Below are 15,126 nucleotides of genomic sequence, written 5' to 3'. Positions count from 1 at the left end.
ACGCCCCTCAAGCCACGCCCCCGAGGCCACGCCCCCAAAAGCCACGCCCCCACAAAAGCCATGCTATCCCCGTTAAGCCACGCCCCAGAAGCCCTCTCTAGGCCCCCAGGTAGGTCCAGCGCCCTCTACTGTCGTTCTTCACAATGGCAGGTCACCAAGTGGGCGTGGAAGGTGGCATCAGGGGCCAAAGGCTGACACGAAGCGGGCTCCACACCAGGGCAGCGTCCATGGGGGCAGCTGGTGAGCTTGAAGCAGAAGGGAAGCATTCAGGGTGGGGAATAACGGGTCGGACCACGGAGGCAGAAGGAAGAGCTGGGCTGAAAGGCAGCGGGGCAGGAAGGGAGCAGGGCCCAGACGCTCAGAACCCCACCCGTCCTCAACCTGCAGGCCCAGGGAGCCCACCCTTGCTGTGGCCGGCACCCCTGCGCCTCCCGGCCCGGCCCCTGCACAGCCCGTGCTGCCCCTGGCCCCAGAGAGCCCGCTGGCTGCCACACCAGCAGAGCCGCGCCGAGTCCGCAGCGCCACAGAGAGAAGGCAGCTCAGTGCCTTTCCACCAAAGCCCCGCCAGATGTGGCCATGGCCCCAGCACCACCTTCCACACGCTCTGATGACCGCCCTGGCCCTCAGCTGGCCCCAAAGAGTGTTGGCCTCACCCCCGGCCAGGGGACAGCCTCCCATCCTGTGGCATCTGGTGGTGGCCACAGCAAAGGAGCCCCGATCTTTTGGGGGGGAGCCAAGGCCCAGGGATCTGCTCCGTCATAGATCTAGAGTCACACATCTGCAGTCAGGGCTCCTCCTGCGTCTTGTGCCGCCTGGTGGCGCCAGGTGTCCTTAGCTTGCGGCCACATCTCTACGCCTGCCTTCGCCTTCCCATTATCAGCCCCTTCTGCGCCTCATGTAAGCTCCCTGGATGCTGGATCAGGACCACCACGGTTAGGAAGGTCTGGGTGTCCTTGGAGCCTTCACTTTGTCAAGAGCCAAGAGCCCAGCAGATTTCCCTACAGAATCACAGCCTGGAGAAGCAGACATGGCCTTCTCTGAGCCATGAAGCCCCTTCCTGTTTCCCTGGCACCTGCTCTGTCCACACAGTCATGGCGAGGAGTCTGAGGGGAAGGAATGAGCTCTGAAACTCCTCCTCACCCCGACAGACCTGCCAGGAGCCTGCTTGTGGCGTTGGTACAGATTGTGTGGGAGGATATAAAATGGAGCTGCGGTCCCAGCCTTTTACCTGCCCCGCACCTGGGAAAGACCACCCTGCAGGGCGCCGGCAGGCTGATTCCAGCCGAGGCCGCCGGCCTGTCCTCAGGAGCTCAGAGTCCCTTCACGGAGGAGCTCCCTCGCTCCCAGCCCCCGCTGCCAGGCCATCCGCTTCTCTGCATCTCTTTCTCTCAATTAAGCCCCAGCGGCTCTGAGCCGAGGGGCTCTGGCTGTGCACTCCATGCGCTTTAATTAGGGGTCACTGTGAATTGTATTACTTCCCAGGCTTGCCATGAGTCTATTAAAATTTCCCTTTGTTGACACCAGACACAGCCCAGCTCTATCCAGAGACAAAGGAAACAGAGATGCAGGCACAGCTGCTCACTTACCATCAAGTCACACACTGTCTTCATTGTCACTGTCCCCAGTGGCCAAACCTGGAGGTGGCCAGGAGGCTATGCCATCTGAGGTGTTCTGATCTCTGACCCTGTGCTGAGAGGGGCTGAGATGAGGGGTGTGTATCAGCAGCAAAGGTGCTGGCATCCATTGGTGATGTCTGCCACAGTCTCAGGGCAGGCATAGGGTGGTCTAAGCCATGAAGAGTGCTGTCATCCACTGATGATGTCTGCCACGGTCTCAGGACAGGCAGAGGGTGGTCTCAGCCATGAAGAGTGCTGTCATCCACTGATGATGTCTGCCACGGTCTCAGGACAGGCAGAGGGTGGTCTCAGCCATGAAGAGTGCTGGCATCCACTGATGATGTCTGCCACGGTCTCAGGACAGGCAGAGGGTGGTCTCAGCCATGAAGAGTGCTGGCATCTATTGGTGATGTCTGCCTCAGTCTCAGGGCAGGTGGAGGTCCAGGTGTCCTTTGCCTGCCACCTCCAGTCAGATCTCCAGGTCTGGCCATCTGGTTTTGTTATCACCAGGGGCTGTTTCTGGCATGAGACGGTGATACGTGCCACTGTAGTCAACATGGTACAGTACAATAAGAGTCTCCCTCAACCCATGAATTTGGAACAGGAGCCAAGTTGAGCCTTGGCATTGGCCTCAGAGTTGGACAGTTGGGCCAGGAGTTGTCGGCGTGGCCCCCTTCTGCCCAGCCTTATACTCATGTGTCATGGGCACCTGCACCTGCACAGGAAGGGGCTTTTGCTTGTGTAGACGCTGCCCCCTCCCAGGCCTCCCAGGCCGTCCGTGCCCTGGTCGCCCCAGTCTCTGGCGACACACAGGGGCAGGAACAGCTGCCTGGCGCGCCGTTGGGGGTGGAGGGGTCCGTGGGTGGAGCACAGAGGCACAGGCCCTTCCCTTGGCCAGGGAAGACGAAGCTGCGCCCCAGGGCTCCAAGAGCTAACAGCTCTGCTGCCTCCCCGCTTCCTTCTCAGCCTCTGGAAGAGATCCTTGCACACCAAACCTGGGCCTCTCAGACAGCTGCGTTGCCAAGGGGCCAACAGTTGGATGTTTAAACTTTGAAGGGAGTAAATAGTTATTTTGCCATTCAGTAGGCCCCTGCTTGCCTTTCCTGTGGGACTCACTGGCTTCATTCTCTTATTCATGCTTTCCACCCACCCATTCACCCATCCATCCACCCACCCATCCATCCATCACCCATCCATCCACCCATCTATCCACCCATCCATCCATCATCCATCCACCCACCCATTCACCCATCCATCCACCCACCCATCCATCCATCACCCATCCATCCATCCATCTATCCACCCATCCATCATCCACCCACCCATCCATCCATCCATCCATCTATCCACCCATCCATCCATCTACCCACCCACCCACCCATCCATCCATCCATCTATCCATTCATCCATCCATCCACCAACATACCTACCTACCCACCCACCTATCCACCCACCATCCATCCATCATCCACCCACCCACCCATCCATCCATCTATCCATCCATCCAGCTGTACACCAACCCACCTGCCCATCCATCCATCCACCCACAGATCCATCCATCCATCCATCCATCCACCCATCCATCCATCCATCCACCCACATACCTACCTATCCACCCACCCATCCACCCATTCATTCATCCATCAATCTTTCCACCCACCCATCCATCGTCCACCCATCCACCCACCTATCCATCAATCTACCCATCAATCCATCCATCCTCCACCAACCCACCCACCCATCCATCCATCCATCCATCAATCTATCCATCCATCCACCTATGTATCCATCCATCTATCATCCACCCACTCATCCATCCACCATACATCTATTCCTCATTCATGCTCCGTTCATCATTTAGTAATTATTTACTAGTGAGGAGGTTCTGTGGCTCATGCCTATAATTCTAACTGCTTGGGAGGCTGAGATCACAAGATTGCAGTTTGGGACTAATCTGGGCATGAAAAGTTCACCAGACTCCATCTCAGTGGCTGGGTGCGGTGGTGCCTGCCTGTTACCCTAGCTACAGAGGAAGTTCAGTGACAGTCATCCCCGTGTACCAGGGGACACAGCCCAGGCCAGTTCAGGTAGACAGCGAGACTCTACCTGGAAAATAACTAAAGGGTCTGGAGGAATGGGTCAGGTGGTACAGCACCTGCCTTGCAAGTGTATGGCCCGAGTTCAAGCCCGTTATCCATCTCCAAAAGTTATTAGCAAGTTGGCAGCAGACTAGGCTATGGGTGCGTACGTATCCTCAGGGCCTGGCATGCCAGTTGGAGATGGGCGATCATCAAATGATTGCAGACAGGAAGGGGAGACTCCAAACCCTTGAGCTCAGAGCCCTTCCCTGTGGGGGCTGGGCGGTCACGGCTCTGGCTTGGAGCAGGGCAGGTCGCCCAGCTTCTTGCATTCTTGGGTCTCTTCCTTGATTCTCCCCCTCCTTCAGTGCTGCCATTTCTAGACCCCTGGACTGATGGCGTGTGTGAAATGGCCGTGCGATCACACACACCTTCCTGAGCAGTTTTCCGGTCTCTGCCTCCCTCCTCTGAGCCTGCCAGGCGCTCGAGCCCGGTCTCTGCCCAGCACAGCGTCCGCTCAGAGCCGGGGTTTCCTCTGGGTGCTGGGTCAGCTGCCTGCCCTCCGGCCCGGCCGCGGGTGATCTGACCACCCAGGCAGCACTGCAGCCACACCCAGCCAGAGCAGGCACTGGCTTCCTCCGGGCGAACACTGGGTCTTGCGACTCCCGGTCAGCGGTGCAGGTGGTTTAGGTGAACGCTGCGTGGTGTAGGTTCACCGTCTGCGCTCTGGAGAACAGAGGCCCGGCCAGCCCCGCGCGCGCATCCTCCACAGCCCCGCCAACCCCACGGCTGCAGGTCGAGTGACTGCCACCGAGTGGGGTCCCAGGGTCCCCAGGAGCACAGCGGGGCAGGCTGGCGGTGGCGGGCCCCGCCGATGGGTTCCGGGGTGGGTTTGAAGCTGGTCTCTGTGCCACTCACAGAGACCAGGCTCAGGAGGGACCAGCGAGGGCAGGGAGCAGGGCGAGGGCAGGGAGCAGGGCGAGGGCAGGCAGCCTCCGGCCTCGAGTGGGCATGGCTCCCCCTGGTGGACGGTCCAGGCAGGACCCGGCGGAGACACCCCCAGGCCCGGAGGTGGCCACCCACAGAGGGAACCCCAGAATAGCCACAAGCTCCTGTCTGCTCTGCTGTCTGGGGTAGGGCAGGGCCTTTGATGGCCTGAGAGCTTCTCAGTGCCGCTGGACTGCCCCCGCTTAGTCCCAGCACCCCCCCCCCCCATTCTCCTTTCTCCTTCTCGGCGCTTACCTTCTGCAGACCCTGCCTGATAAGGTTGTGCGGTAGCTGCCTTTCTCTGTCTGGCTTATTCCACTCCGCAGCAAGTCTGCAAGGGCCGCTTCTGGTACCGCAAATGATGGGCGTTCTCCTTGTTGGGGGCTGTGTAGTACTCCGTGCATTTGCCCAGCAGTTGGTCTGTCTGCTCGTGTGGCGGTGACCCTCTGTCCAGGCCGCTGGGCGTGTGCCGCTGCTACCTCTGTGGACACAGACGCAGTCAGGACTGCGGGTCACACGGTAGATGTCTCTGTCCTCTTTGGGGTGCTCTGACGTGGTTTTCCACCATGGTTCTGTGAATTACTGACCGGCCGGCCTTCCCCCGGGGAGAAGCCTGCACTCCCCCGAGCCGAGTGGGAGGAAATGGGCTTCAGATGCATGCCCGTGTGTTATTTACTATCCCAGCTATCTGCGCTTTCTTCCTAAGGCAGCCGGGTTCCCAGGAGATGGGGCGCGGGGAAGGTGGGGTGCTGTGTGCCGAGTCACGGGTAGGGTGCTGCTGCGGTTACAAACCCGCCCCTGTGATGGTCTGAGGCAGGTGGGGGCGTAGCCTCCCCTCCCTCCAGCCCCGATGCCCGGGCCCACCACCGCGGCCCCGATGCCCGGGCCCACCACCGCGGCCCCGATGCCCGGGCCCACCACCGCGGCCCCGATGCCCGGGCCCACCACCGCGGCCCCGATGCCCGGGCCCACCACTGCAGCCGCCCTTCGTGCTGGGTCCCGCCTGTCCACGTGGCACCCGACATGCATCTCTCTCTGTCTCTCTGGGTGGCACTAGGGCTTGAACTCAGAACCCAGGCAGTCCTTTAGGTCTTTCCACTCAAGCGAGTACTTTACTACGTGAGCCACACCTCCCCTCCCTTGCAGCTTTTTGCTGGCTCATTGGAGATAAGAGTCTCAATGTTTCTGCCCGGGCTGGCTTCCAGCCTCCATCCTCAGATCTCAGCCTCCCAAGTTGCTAGGACTGCAGGTGTGAGTACTGACACCCGCTGGCCCATCTCACCAAGGACTTCAAGCAGATGCCACTCTACTCCCTGGAGCAGCAAACACCGAGCCCAGGGTGCCCAGTGCCTTGTTCCAGTCACTGGGAGTCAGGAAGGGCATGGAGGAGAGACAGCGCAGACGACAGGGCGGGGGGAGCAGCTGGACACGGAGCACACAGGCCTGGGCGGCCCCAGCCTCTCCAGACGAGACTGGACATGTCTCGCTCTGCTGTTCTGCAAGGTCCATGTGAGAAAGCAAAGGAGAAAACTGGAGCCAGTGACCACTTGGTGCCAACATGGCTGCCTGTGTGTGCGTCCGGCCCTCGCAGCCCTCCCGGCGGCCCCGCAGAGCCGTCCCATCCTCCCTGAGGCTCAGATGCACAGGCAGCGGCCGGGAGACTGAGGTGCGGCTGTCTGCGGGGAGGGCGGCCCGAGGCGCACTGGGCCCTGCCCCGCTCAGCCGGGCGGCCCGCAGCCCCGCACCGAGGCTGTAAAATCAGTGACTTAATCCTGGCTGTCAGGAAGGGAGTGGAGGGCAGTGCGCGTTCCAGGGCTTCGCTTCTTGCCAGCCAGCATGATAAAAAATAAAGAGAAAGGCCGAGCCGCGGGGAGAGAGGACAGCTTCTAAATTTATAACAGATTCATTATTCATGGCCGCGCTGCAAAAGGGCAGAGCCACAGGAAGCAGCGAGGCGTGGGCCGGCCCGCGGGCGGGCGGTGGGCGGCGGGCGGGGTGTGACCCGGAGAGAGGCGCCTTCCTCCGGAGGCGGGAACGTGGCTTCCGGTGCCGCTCGGCCCCATCCTGCAGGCCGGGCTCTGCTGCCAACCCCGCAGCCCTGCCAGCCCACAGCCCGACCTGCCGTCCAACCCCGCAGCCCGACCTGCCGTCCAACCCACAGCCCGTCCTGCTGTCCAACCCACAGCCCGTCCTGCTGTCCAACCCACAGCCCGTCCTGCCGTCCAACCCCACAGCCCGTCCTGCTGTCCAACCCACAGCCTGCCCTGCCAGCCCACAGCCTGTCCTGTCCTCACCCCGGCCAGCCCCAGCCCCGCCTGGCAGAGCCCTGGCCGAGGTGGGAGGGGGAGGGGCTGTGGCCGAGCGGCCGCCTCAGCGGGCGGGTCTCACTGCGGCTGGGGTCGGGAAGCGGGGTGCCAGAGTTCCGGCTGCATCTCCTCGGCTGGTAATGTCCACGTCCCCGCATCGATCCTCCGCGGATGAGCCTCCCTCTCCCTCCTTCCCAGAGACGCTCGATTCTCGGAGGTTTGGGGAACAGATGCGCTGGTTCCACGGGCGGCGCGGCTCAGCCAGGGGCTGGGCGGACCCCAGGCACGTGACCCTTGCTGGGAAAGGCTGGAAGTGAGGTCCCGGGGTGCTGGGAGCTGCTCCTTGGCTTGGCCTGCGAGAGACCTTGTGACCTTGAAGCCTTTGAAGGACAAAGCCTTAGGAGTGACCCCACGCACGGCCATGGAGCCAGAGACAACCGGCTTCCTGACCAGGGGGGCCATAACCATCCGGGGCTCCAGGCAGGCCGGGGGGGGGGGAAGCGGGGGGCGGGGACGGCGTGCCCTCGCCCCGGGGCTCAGGCCACACGCCGCACTGTGCGGGCTTTGCTGCCGGGGCTCAGGCCACACGCCGCACTGTGCGGGCTTTGCTGCCGGGGCTCAGGCCACACGCCGCACTGTGCGGGCTTTGCTGCCGGGGCTCAGGCCACACGCCGCACTGTGCGGGCTTTGCTGCCGGGGCTCAGGCCACACGCCGCACTGTGCGGGCTTTGCTGCCGGGGCTCAGGCCACACGCCGCACTGTGCGGGCTTTGCTGCCTGCTGCGGTGTGAGGCCGGGCCCGGGCCAGGCCTCCTCCACCCCCTCCCCCAGCGCAGCACACGGGCACTCTGTATTCCAGAACAGTCTCATGGGTGACCATGAGGGCCCAAGTGCGGGTCACAGCCTGCTCAGGCGTTAGCGGGGAACCCAGGACCTGACCTGACGAGTCAGCGTCTCCCAAGCATGAGCGCTGATGCCCCTCCCATGGCGGATGACCCCCTGTGTCCCCCCCCCCGTGACAGGTGAGGAGGGGGGCTCTGTGGGAGGAGACGCGGCTGGAGCGCTGGCCCTGGGGTCCCGCCGTGACCCGTTCCCGGAGGTCCCGCCTGGGCCTCACGGCCGGCGCACGCCTCTCTGATAGTCCTGGCTTCTAGGAGGTGGCGCCCGTCAGGAGAGGTGTCCTGGGACCATTGAGGGCAACAGTCCAGGAGTGCCCGACACCAGTTAGAACCAAGCCTGGCCTCACACAGCGTCTGGATCCTTCCCACTGCCTATCGGGGTGATCTCAGGCAGGATACTTGTCCCCCCGGACCACCTTCCAGTCATCTGTGAGATGGACAGAGGGACGCTGTCCACCGGCAGTTTGCAAAGCATGGGAGAGGCAGGGTGACTCAGATGTTCCTGTAGATGGCATATGTCCTGAGGAGTCAGAGGCCTGCATGCCCACGAAGCCTCGCTCCGGCCTGGCGTGAGCCCTGTCCCCGGAGCCCCAGCTCTGCTCCCGGGGGGGGGGGCGGGAGGTGTGAGGATGCCGTCCGGCATGCCTGGCCCCCGAAGGCATCGCTGACAGTCTGCCTCTGCTTCCCCAGGTCCTCGGACTTTGGGACGTCCTACACCAAGCTCACCCTCCAGCCCGGCGTCACCACGGTCATCGACAACTTCTACATCTGCCCGAGCAACAAGCGGAAGGTAAGCGCCCGCCTGGGGCGGCCGGCCCCGGGGTCCTGGCACTCGGCAGCCCCCCTGCACCGTCTCCTGTCCGGCTTTGGGACAGCGGTCCCCGCGAAGGTGAGGCGTCTACCTCTCCCGCAGCCATGCTGTCGTGTCCATCTTGATGAGTGGGTTCTGGCCTCCGAGGGAGGGCCCGCCTGCTGGCCGGGCTGTTTATCTTCCCCCGCTGGGGGCAGTGTCATTCAGGCCAGGCGCCTGCGGGAGGCGGGAGGGGGGCGGGGGGGGGCTGCCCCTTGGTTCTTCAGTCTTGTCCGTCCGCGGCGTTCATTCCTCATCTGAGCTCTGTGTGCGGTCTCGTGGCGTGAGGTGAGCGTCCTGGCTTTGCCCCGCATGCTAGTTCTGAAACAGGGAGTCTCCTGCCCATGCGGGTCTGCCTCTGCCCTACCCAGGGTCCCGGGAGCGAGGTCAGGAGCGCTGTGCCAGACGGGTCCTGACCCTCTGTGCCAGGCCTCGGTTTGCTTGTAGGAAGTTGGGGTGTAGGTCACTGACACACAGGGCAGGGTGTGAGCTCAACCCGGTGCCATGCTCGGCGCAAGGCCGGCCCCGGTCCGCAGAGCTCTCCAGAGGCTGCTGTGTTGTGTTGTTTTTCTGGGCTTGAACTCAGGACCTTGTGTTCTTTCTTGGTGTGTGTGTGTGTGTGTGTGTGTGTGTGTGTGTGTGTGTGTGTGTGTGTGTGTGTGTGTGTGTGTGTGTGTGTGTGTGTGTGTGTGTGCTGGAGGCTGGGGTGCTCTTCCACTCGACCCACAACTTCTTTTTTTTTAACTTCTTGTTTTTGGTTGGTGAGTTGGAAATAAGAGTCTCGAGGATTTTTCTGCCCTGGCTGGCTTCGAACCACAGGCCTGAGATCTCATCCTGATTACAGGCGTGAGCCCGGGCACTGGCTGAGTAGTTTAAAGAGGAGATCCCGCCGTGCTGTGGACAGATGCAGGTCCGGCGGGGGGATGGGAGAGCAGACAGAAGGACAGCGACGCTGGCCGGCTTCCGCCTCAGGGAGCACCGTCTTTCAGGGAGCACCATCTTTCAGGGAGCACCGTCTTTCAGGGAGCACCGTCTTTCAGGGAGCACCGTCTTTCAGGGAGCACCATCTTTCAGGGAGCACCATCTTGCTTTCTGAAGCAGGTCGTCATGGTGCGCTGTGTCTGTCTCTCCTAGCCTGTTGCTGCTGTCCAGGAGGACAGATGGCAATGTGGGGGTCCTTCAGGGCAGGAGGGGGAGGGGTGCCCTGGCCAGGGCTCAGGAAGGCGGGAGGAAGGGGCTGGTGTCCTTCCAGACCTCCCCCCCCCACGTCCGCTCACAGCCCTCTGTGTGCCCGGCTTCATCTGTCCTGGTGCTGGGAAGACACCCCTCTGGGCAGAGCACCTACCCCGCCTGGGACCAGGGAGGAACTTTCTAGAGCCTTTGAGGGCTTGAGATGGCAGCAGTGTGTGTGTGCATGTGTGCGTGTGTGCGTGCGTGTGTGCATGTGTGCGTGTGTGCGTGTGTGTGTGCGTGTGTGTGAAACCACTTCCCATGCTGCACGTTCCCGGCAGAGAAGGAAGCCCCTCCCATGGCCTGTGCCACCCTGGCCCCCCCATGCAGGGAAGGGAAGACTCAGCACTTGTGAGCTGCTCAGGAGACCCGTGAACCCCCTTCTATTTGTGTCTCTCCTGCCTTGGATGGGAGCTTTGGGCCCTCTGCCGCAGACCAGGCCCACGCCCTGCCGCGCCCAGCTCCCCCGGGCCCCGGCCCCGGCCCCCTGCCCCTGCCCCAGCTCCCCAGCAGCTTTGGGCTGCAGGGGCATCCGGGCTCAAGGACTCGAGCACCTGGGGGCTCAGCCCCGAGGGACTGCCCGGCGGGAAAACACTTTCCAAAGCCATGTTTTGTATTAAAAATTCATGTGAATTTTCACTGGTGTTGGAATGAATACTAAAACCATACAACACATGCACACATGTAAAAACACTCACGTTTACACCAAAAGACAAAGCACCAACCTTCTGTGTTGAATGGATGGCCTGGGAGAGTACAGACCTCAAGGTGGGGGTTCCCGCGCCATCTTTTTTTTTTTTTTTTTTTGCTTATGTGGTGCTGAGGAATCGAACCCAGGGCCTCAGGCATGCAAGGCAAGCGCTCCACCACTGAGCCAACTTCCCAGCCCCTCCCGCGCCATCTTACAGGGGAAGGGAGAGAGTCCCGGATGGGCAAGCAGCTCTCGGGCCACACATGGCGGGGGGGGGGGGGAGTCAGGACTGCCCAGGGCCACCAGTGCAGCCTCTGTCAGCAAGCCTTCACCAGCCCAGCCTCCACCAGCAAGCCTCTGTCAGCCCAGCCTCCACCAGCAAGCCTCTGTCAGCCCAGCCTCCACCAGCAAGCCTCCACCAGCACAGCCTCCACCAGCAAGCCTCCACCAGCACAGCCTCCACCAGCAAGCCTCCACCAGCACAGCCTCCACTAGCACAGCCTCCATCAGCACAGCCTCCACTAGCAAGCCTCTGTCAGCACAGCCTCCACCAGCCCAGCCTCCACTAGCAAGCCTCTGTCAGCCCAGCCTCCACCAGCCCAGCCTCCACCAGCAAGCCTCCACCAGCACAGCCTCCACCAGCAAGCCTCCACCAGCCCAGCCTCCACCAGCAAGCCTCTGTCAGCACAGCCTCCACCAGCAAGCCTCTGTCAGCCCAGCCTCCACCAGCAAGCCTCCACCAGCCCAGCCTCCACCAGCAAGCCTCCACCAGCCCAGCCTCCACCAGCAAGCCTCTGTCAGCACAGACTCCACCAGCGAGCCTCTGTCAGCACAGACTCCATCAACAAGCCTCCATCAGCCCAGCCTCCACTAGCAAGCCTCCATCAGCCCAGCCTCCACCAGCAAGCCTCTGTCAGCACAGACTCCACCAGCGAGCCTCTGTCAGCACAGACTCCATCAACAAGCCTCCATCAGCCCAGCCTCCACTAGCAAGCCTCCATCAGCCCAGCCTCCACCAGCAAGCCTCTGTCAGCACAGACTCCACCAGCGAGCCTCTGTCAGCACAGACTCCATCAACAAGCCTCCATCAGCCCAGCCTCCACTAGCAAGCCTCCATCAGCCCAGCCTCCACCAGCAAGCCTCTGTCAGCACAGACTCCATCAGCGAGCCTCTGTCAGCACAGACTCCATCAACAAGCCTCCACCAGCACAGCCTCCACCAGCGAGCCTTTGTCAGCACAGCCTCCACCAGCGAGCCTCTGTCAGCACAGACTCCATCAACAAGCCTCTGTCAGCACAGCCTCCACCAGCGAGCCTCTGTCAGCACAGCCTCCACCAGCGAGCCTCTGTCAGCACAGACTCCATCAACAAGCCTCCACCAGCACAGCCTCCGTCGGCTTCAAACAGCCTGCCTGCGGTTCTCACTGCCATTTCCATCCGGGGCCAGTAGACACCCCCCACCTCCCACCCCCAGCTGGGGAGGACGGTTTTTGAAGACGAATTTCAGCCCTGCGTTCTCTAGGCTCCGCACTTGTCCTCAGCCAGAGCTCAGCCAGAGCCCAGGTCTGTGTCTGCTGTGCTTGCCCATGTGAAACGGGGTGGCCCGGGCTCTGCGCTTGCACTGGGCCCCTCTGGCCGCCCTGGTCCGGGACTGAGGCCTCACCCTTACCGTCTCTGCCACGGGCTTCTCTCCACTCAGATCCTGGCCTCGGAGACCACCGACTGCTCTCTAGCACTGAGCGACTCCCTGGCCTGTGGCCCTGTCCTCCTCTCGTATGGGGGGCCCCATCCTCCCTAGGTTTCCTGGTCCCTCTTTATTTGGGGCCGAAGCAGGGGTGAGTGTGGAAATCAGCCAGCCTGCTCGATGAAGTGAGGCCTCCAGCCTGCGGCCGAGAGCAAAGCCAGGGGCCTGGAGCACGCGCTGTCGGGGAGCGGAGCCAGCTGCGTGGGCCTTCCCTTCCACCAGGCATCCCTCGGCGCCCCGGGAGCCAGCGCCTGCCCGTCCAGGAGCAAAAATGGAGAAGAACTAGATGTGTCTGTGTGCAGAGCTTTCATCTTAGAAACAGAGCGAACCCCGAAACACCGGCCTAACGTGTGGAAGGCATCTCTCTCGGAGCCTACGGGTGACCGTGGGAGCCGGGACTGTGGGTCTCGGAAGGGAGCTCTCTCCCACCTGGGCTGGTCAAAGGTGGGGACGAGGCTTGGCCTTGCTCTCTTCTGAGCGTGATCAGCACCTGACATCAGGACAGCCACCGTGGAAATGGGGTGCAGAAGCCCCGGGGGTTCAGGGATCCGAGGCCCGAGGTTCAGCTCTCCTCACTTGCACACAGACACATCCAACTGCGCCATTTTTTTCCGGGTCAGGAAGACGCCTCTCCCTCGGGGGTTGGAAGGGGAGGCCCAGCGGGGAGGTCCCTGGTGACCTGTCCATCGCGGCTCTGCAAGGCTGAGGGTGAGGGACGGGGACCCCCGGGGACAGCCGCGTGCCCCGCAGGCCTTTGGGGTTCTCTCGTGTCACGAGCTAGGTGAGGGGCCGGTCATCGGCCCGTGTCGGCACAGGCCGCAGTGGCCCTGCACCCGGGACCAGGAGACAGAAAGAACGGAGTTTCCCTCTCCTTCTTCCCGAAGCTGGGACCCGACATGGTGGTCAGGTTCTAGGCCCAGGTGACCGTCTGTTCACTGGGTCCGGGGTGGAAGGCAGTCCAGCCAGCAATCTCACAGGGCCCTGACCCCCGGACAGGCTCCACCCCGGCCGTCTACTCAGCCAGCGCCGGCTGGCCATCAGCAGGGGCCCCGGCACGCTGACCTCGGCCACCAGCTGGCCGCCTCCTTCTCCCATGTCCACTGACCAATGGCTGCTGCCCTTCCTGGCTACCTCCAGAGAGTGACATCTTGATGCAGTCCTCTGTGCTCAAGGGGCTGTGCGATTAAAAGCCATTGTAGGCGGGAAAGCCCATGAGACTCTTATCTCCAATGAACCACCAGAAAACCGGAAGTGGCGCTGTGGCTCAAGTGGTAGAGCACTCGCCATGAGCTGAAGAGCTGAGGGACAGCGCCCAGGCCCCGAGTTCAAACTCTGTAAATGGAATGCCCACACTGGGCCTGTTTCATGGCTCTGTGTGGATCTGCTCTGGGAAGTCACCGAACACAGTGGGAGACGGCTCCTCGTTGTCTCAAAGCAAACAGCCAAACGAGGAACAGACACTGTGGGACCAAGAGACACCAGCCGTCTCCCCCACGGGGGACAGACGCCTGTCCATCGTCAAGGCGCCGGGCCCTTTGTCCAGCCCCGCTGTCTGCCAAGCACCACAGGGTGAGAGGAGAGCGAGGGCCGGGGGAACAGGGGGACCTGGGTCCAACCCCGGGGCCTGCCGTGCGGGCTCTGAGCTTCCTTGCTCTCCCGTGCCCTGCGGACCGGGGTGGCCAGCTGTGGGGACCCGAGCTCAGCAGCCAGGTTGTCAGCGGGGGCCGGCTGCTGAGGGTCGGGGCTTGGGTCGGTCGGGCTGCGTCTCCCCTGCGCTCCGGCCCGCGGTGAGCTAGCTGCGCCCACGTCCTCGTTTCTATGTTGCGTTCAGTGGTCACGGAGGCCGGTGACCGCCCAGGGAAGACCTCCTCTCAGCGCATTGATTTCTGTTTCTGTGGCTTTCCACCACACACTGTACCAGAGCCATTAAACAAAACGTGACAGCCTTCCTTAAGGAAAGTGGCTTTGATGTTACGGATCTGAATCTCTGGGTATCTCCTCCTCTCCTTCCTCCCCGAGGACGATGATGACGAAAGCCTGGTTTGATCTGCTGATGCTCAGGTTTGCGGGGCCGCCCCTCTGTGGGAACCGACAGGCATTTGTGTTTCCACCATTATGGTCCAGAGCAAGCAAGGACCAAGGGTGCTGTGCGGAGACGCTCGGGTTCTGGAGGGAGAAGAGGGGGGAGGGGGTGGTCCTGGTGTAGGGGAAGTGGAGGCAGCCACGGTCCCCATCGGGGCAGGGGGGACGCCCGCCGGGCAGCTGAACCCTGTGGCTCTGGCATTGGTGGGGGGGACAATGTGGGCGAGCTCTGCTCTCTTTCCCGGGCAGCCCCTCCTGCACCGCCCCCCATGCTCCCCACCACACCCCTGCTTACTCTACATGATCCATGCAACTGCTACCCGCTCCCCAGAGGAGACTGTGATTAGGTGTACAAATAAATTGAAATACACCCATGACAGCGGCGGCGTGTGATTGCTGGGGTGCAGGGGGTAATGACCCAGGTGATTGTGCGCAGTGGGGCACCGCGGCCCGCCCCGCACGCCGCCCCCGGTCATGGCTCCTGGCGGCAGTCCTGCTCCACGCAGGTGACAAATAGGCATCCGAGGACGGGGCCGAGATATGATTCTGATTGTCGCGTAATTAGAGAGCAATTACGGATCGAGTCGTTCCGTGTAAATTAGCCATTAGGTGTCCTCCTGAGTCCAGCTGGACTTTTCATGAAAT

At 62.2% G+C, this 15,126-nt stretch overlaps 1 protein-coding gene across 1 annotated transcript in view; it reads left to right on the top strand.

The window, feature by feature from the left end:
* The window catches only part of Sorcs2 (sortilin related VPS10 domain containing receptor 2), a 226,106-nt gene that overhangs the window by 125,237 nt on the left and 85,743 nt on the right, over window positions 1-15,126 (top strand). Inside the window, exon 3 of the mRNA XM_070021615.1 lies at window positions 8,576-8,675. Within this exon, the coding sequence (XP_069877716.1) occupies window positions 8,576-8,675 (100 nt within the window). The remainder of the gene's footprint in view (window positions 1-8,575; window positions 8,676-15,126) is intronic.

This window comes from Dipodomys merriami, unplaced genomic scaffold (genome assembly GCF_024711535.1).
Source record: "Dipodomys merriami isolate MVZ:Mamm:240054 unplaced genomic scaffold, mDipMer1.0.p SCAF_143, whole genome shotgun sequence".
Lineage (NCBI taxonomy): Eukaryota > Metazoa > Chordata > Mammalia > Rodentia > Heteromyidae > Dipodomys > Dipodomys merriami.
Note: the sequence above shows the minus strand (reverse complement) of the source record. Positions and strands in the feature narration are given on the sequence as shown.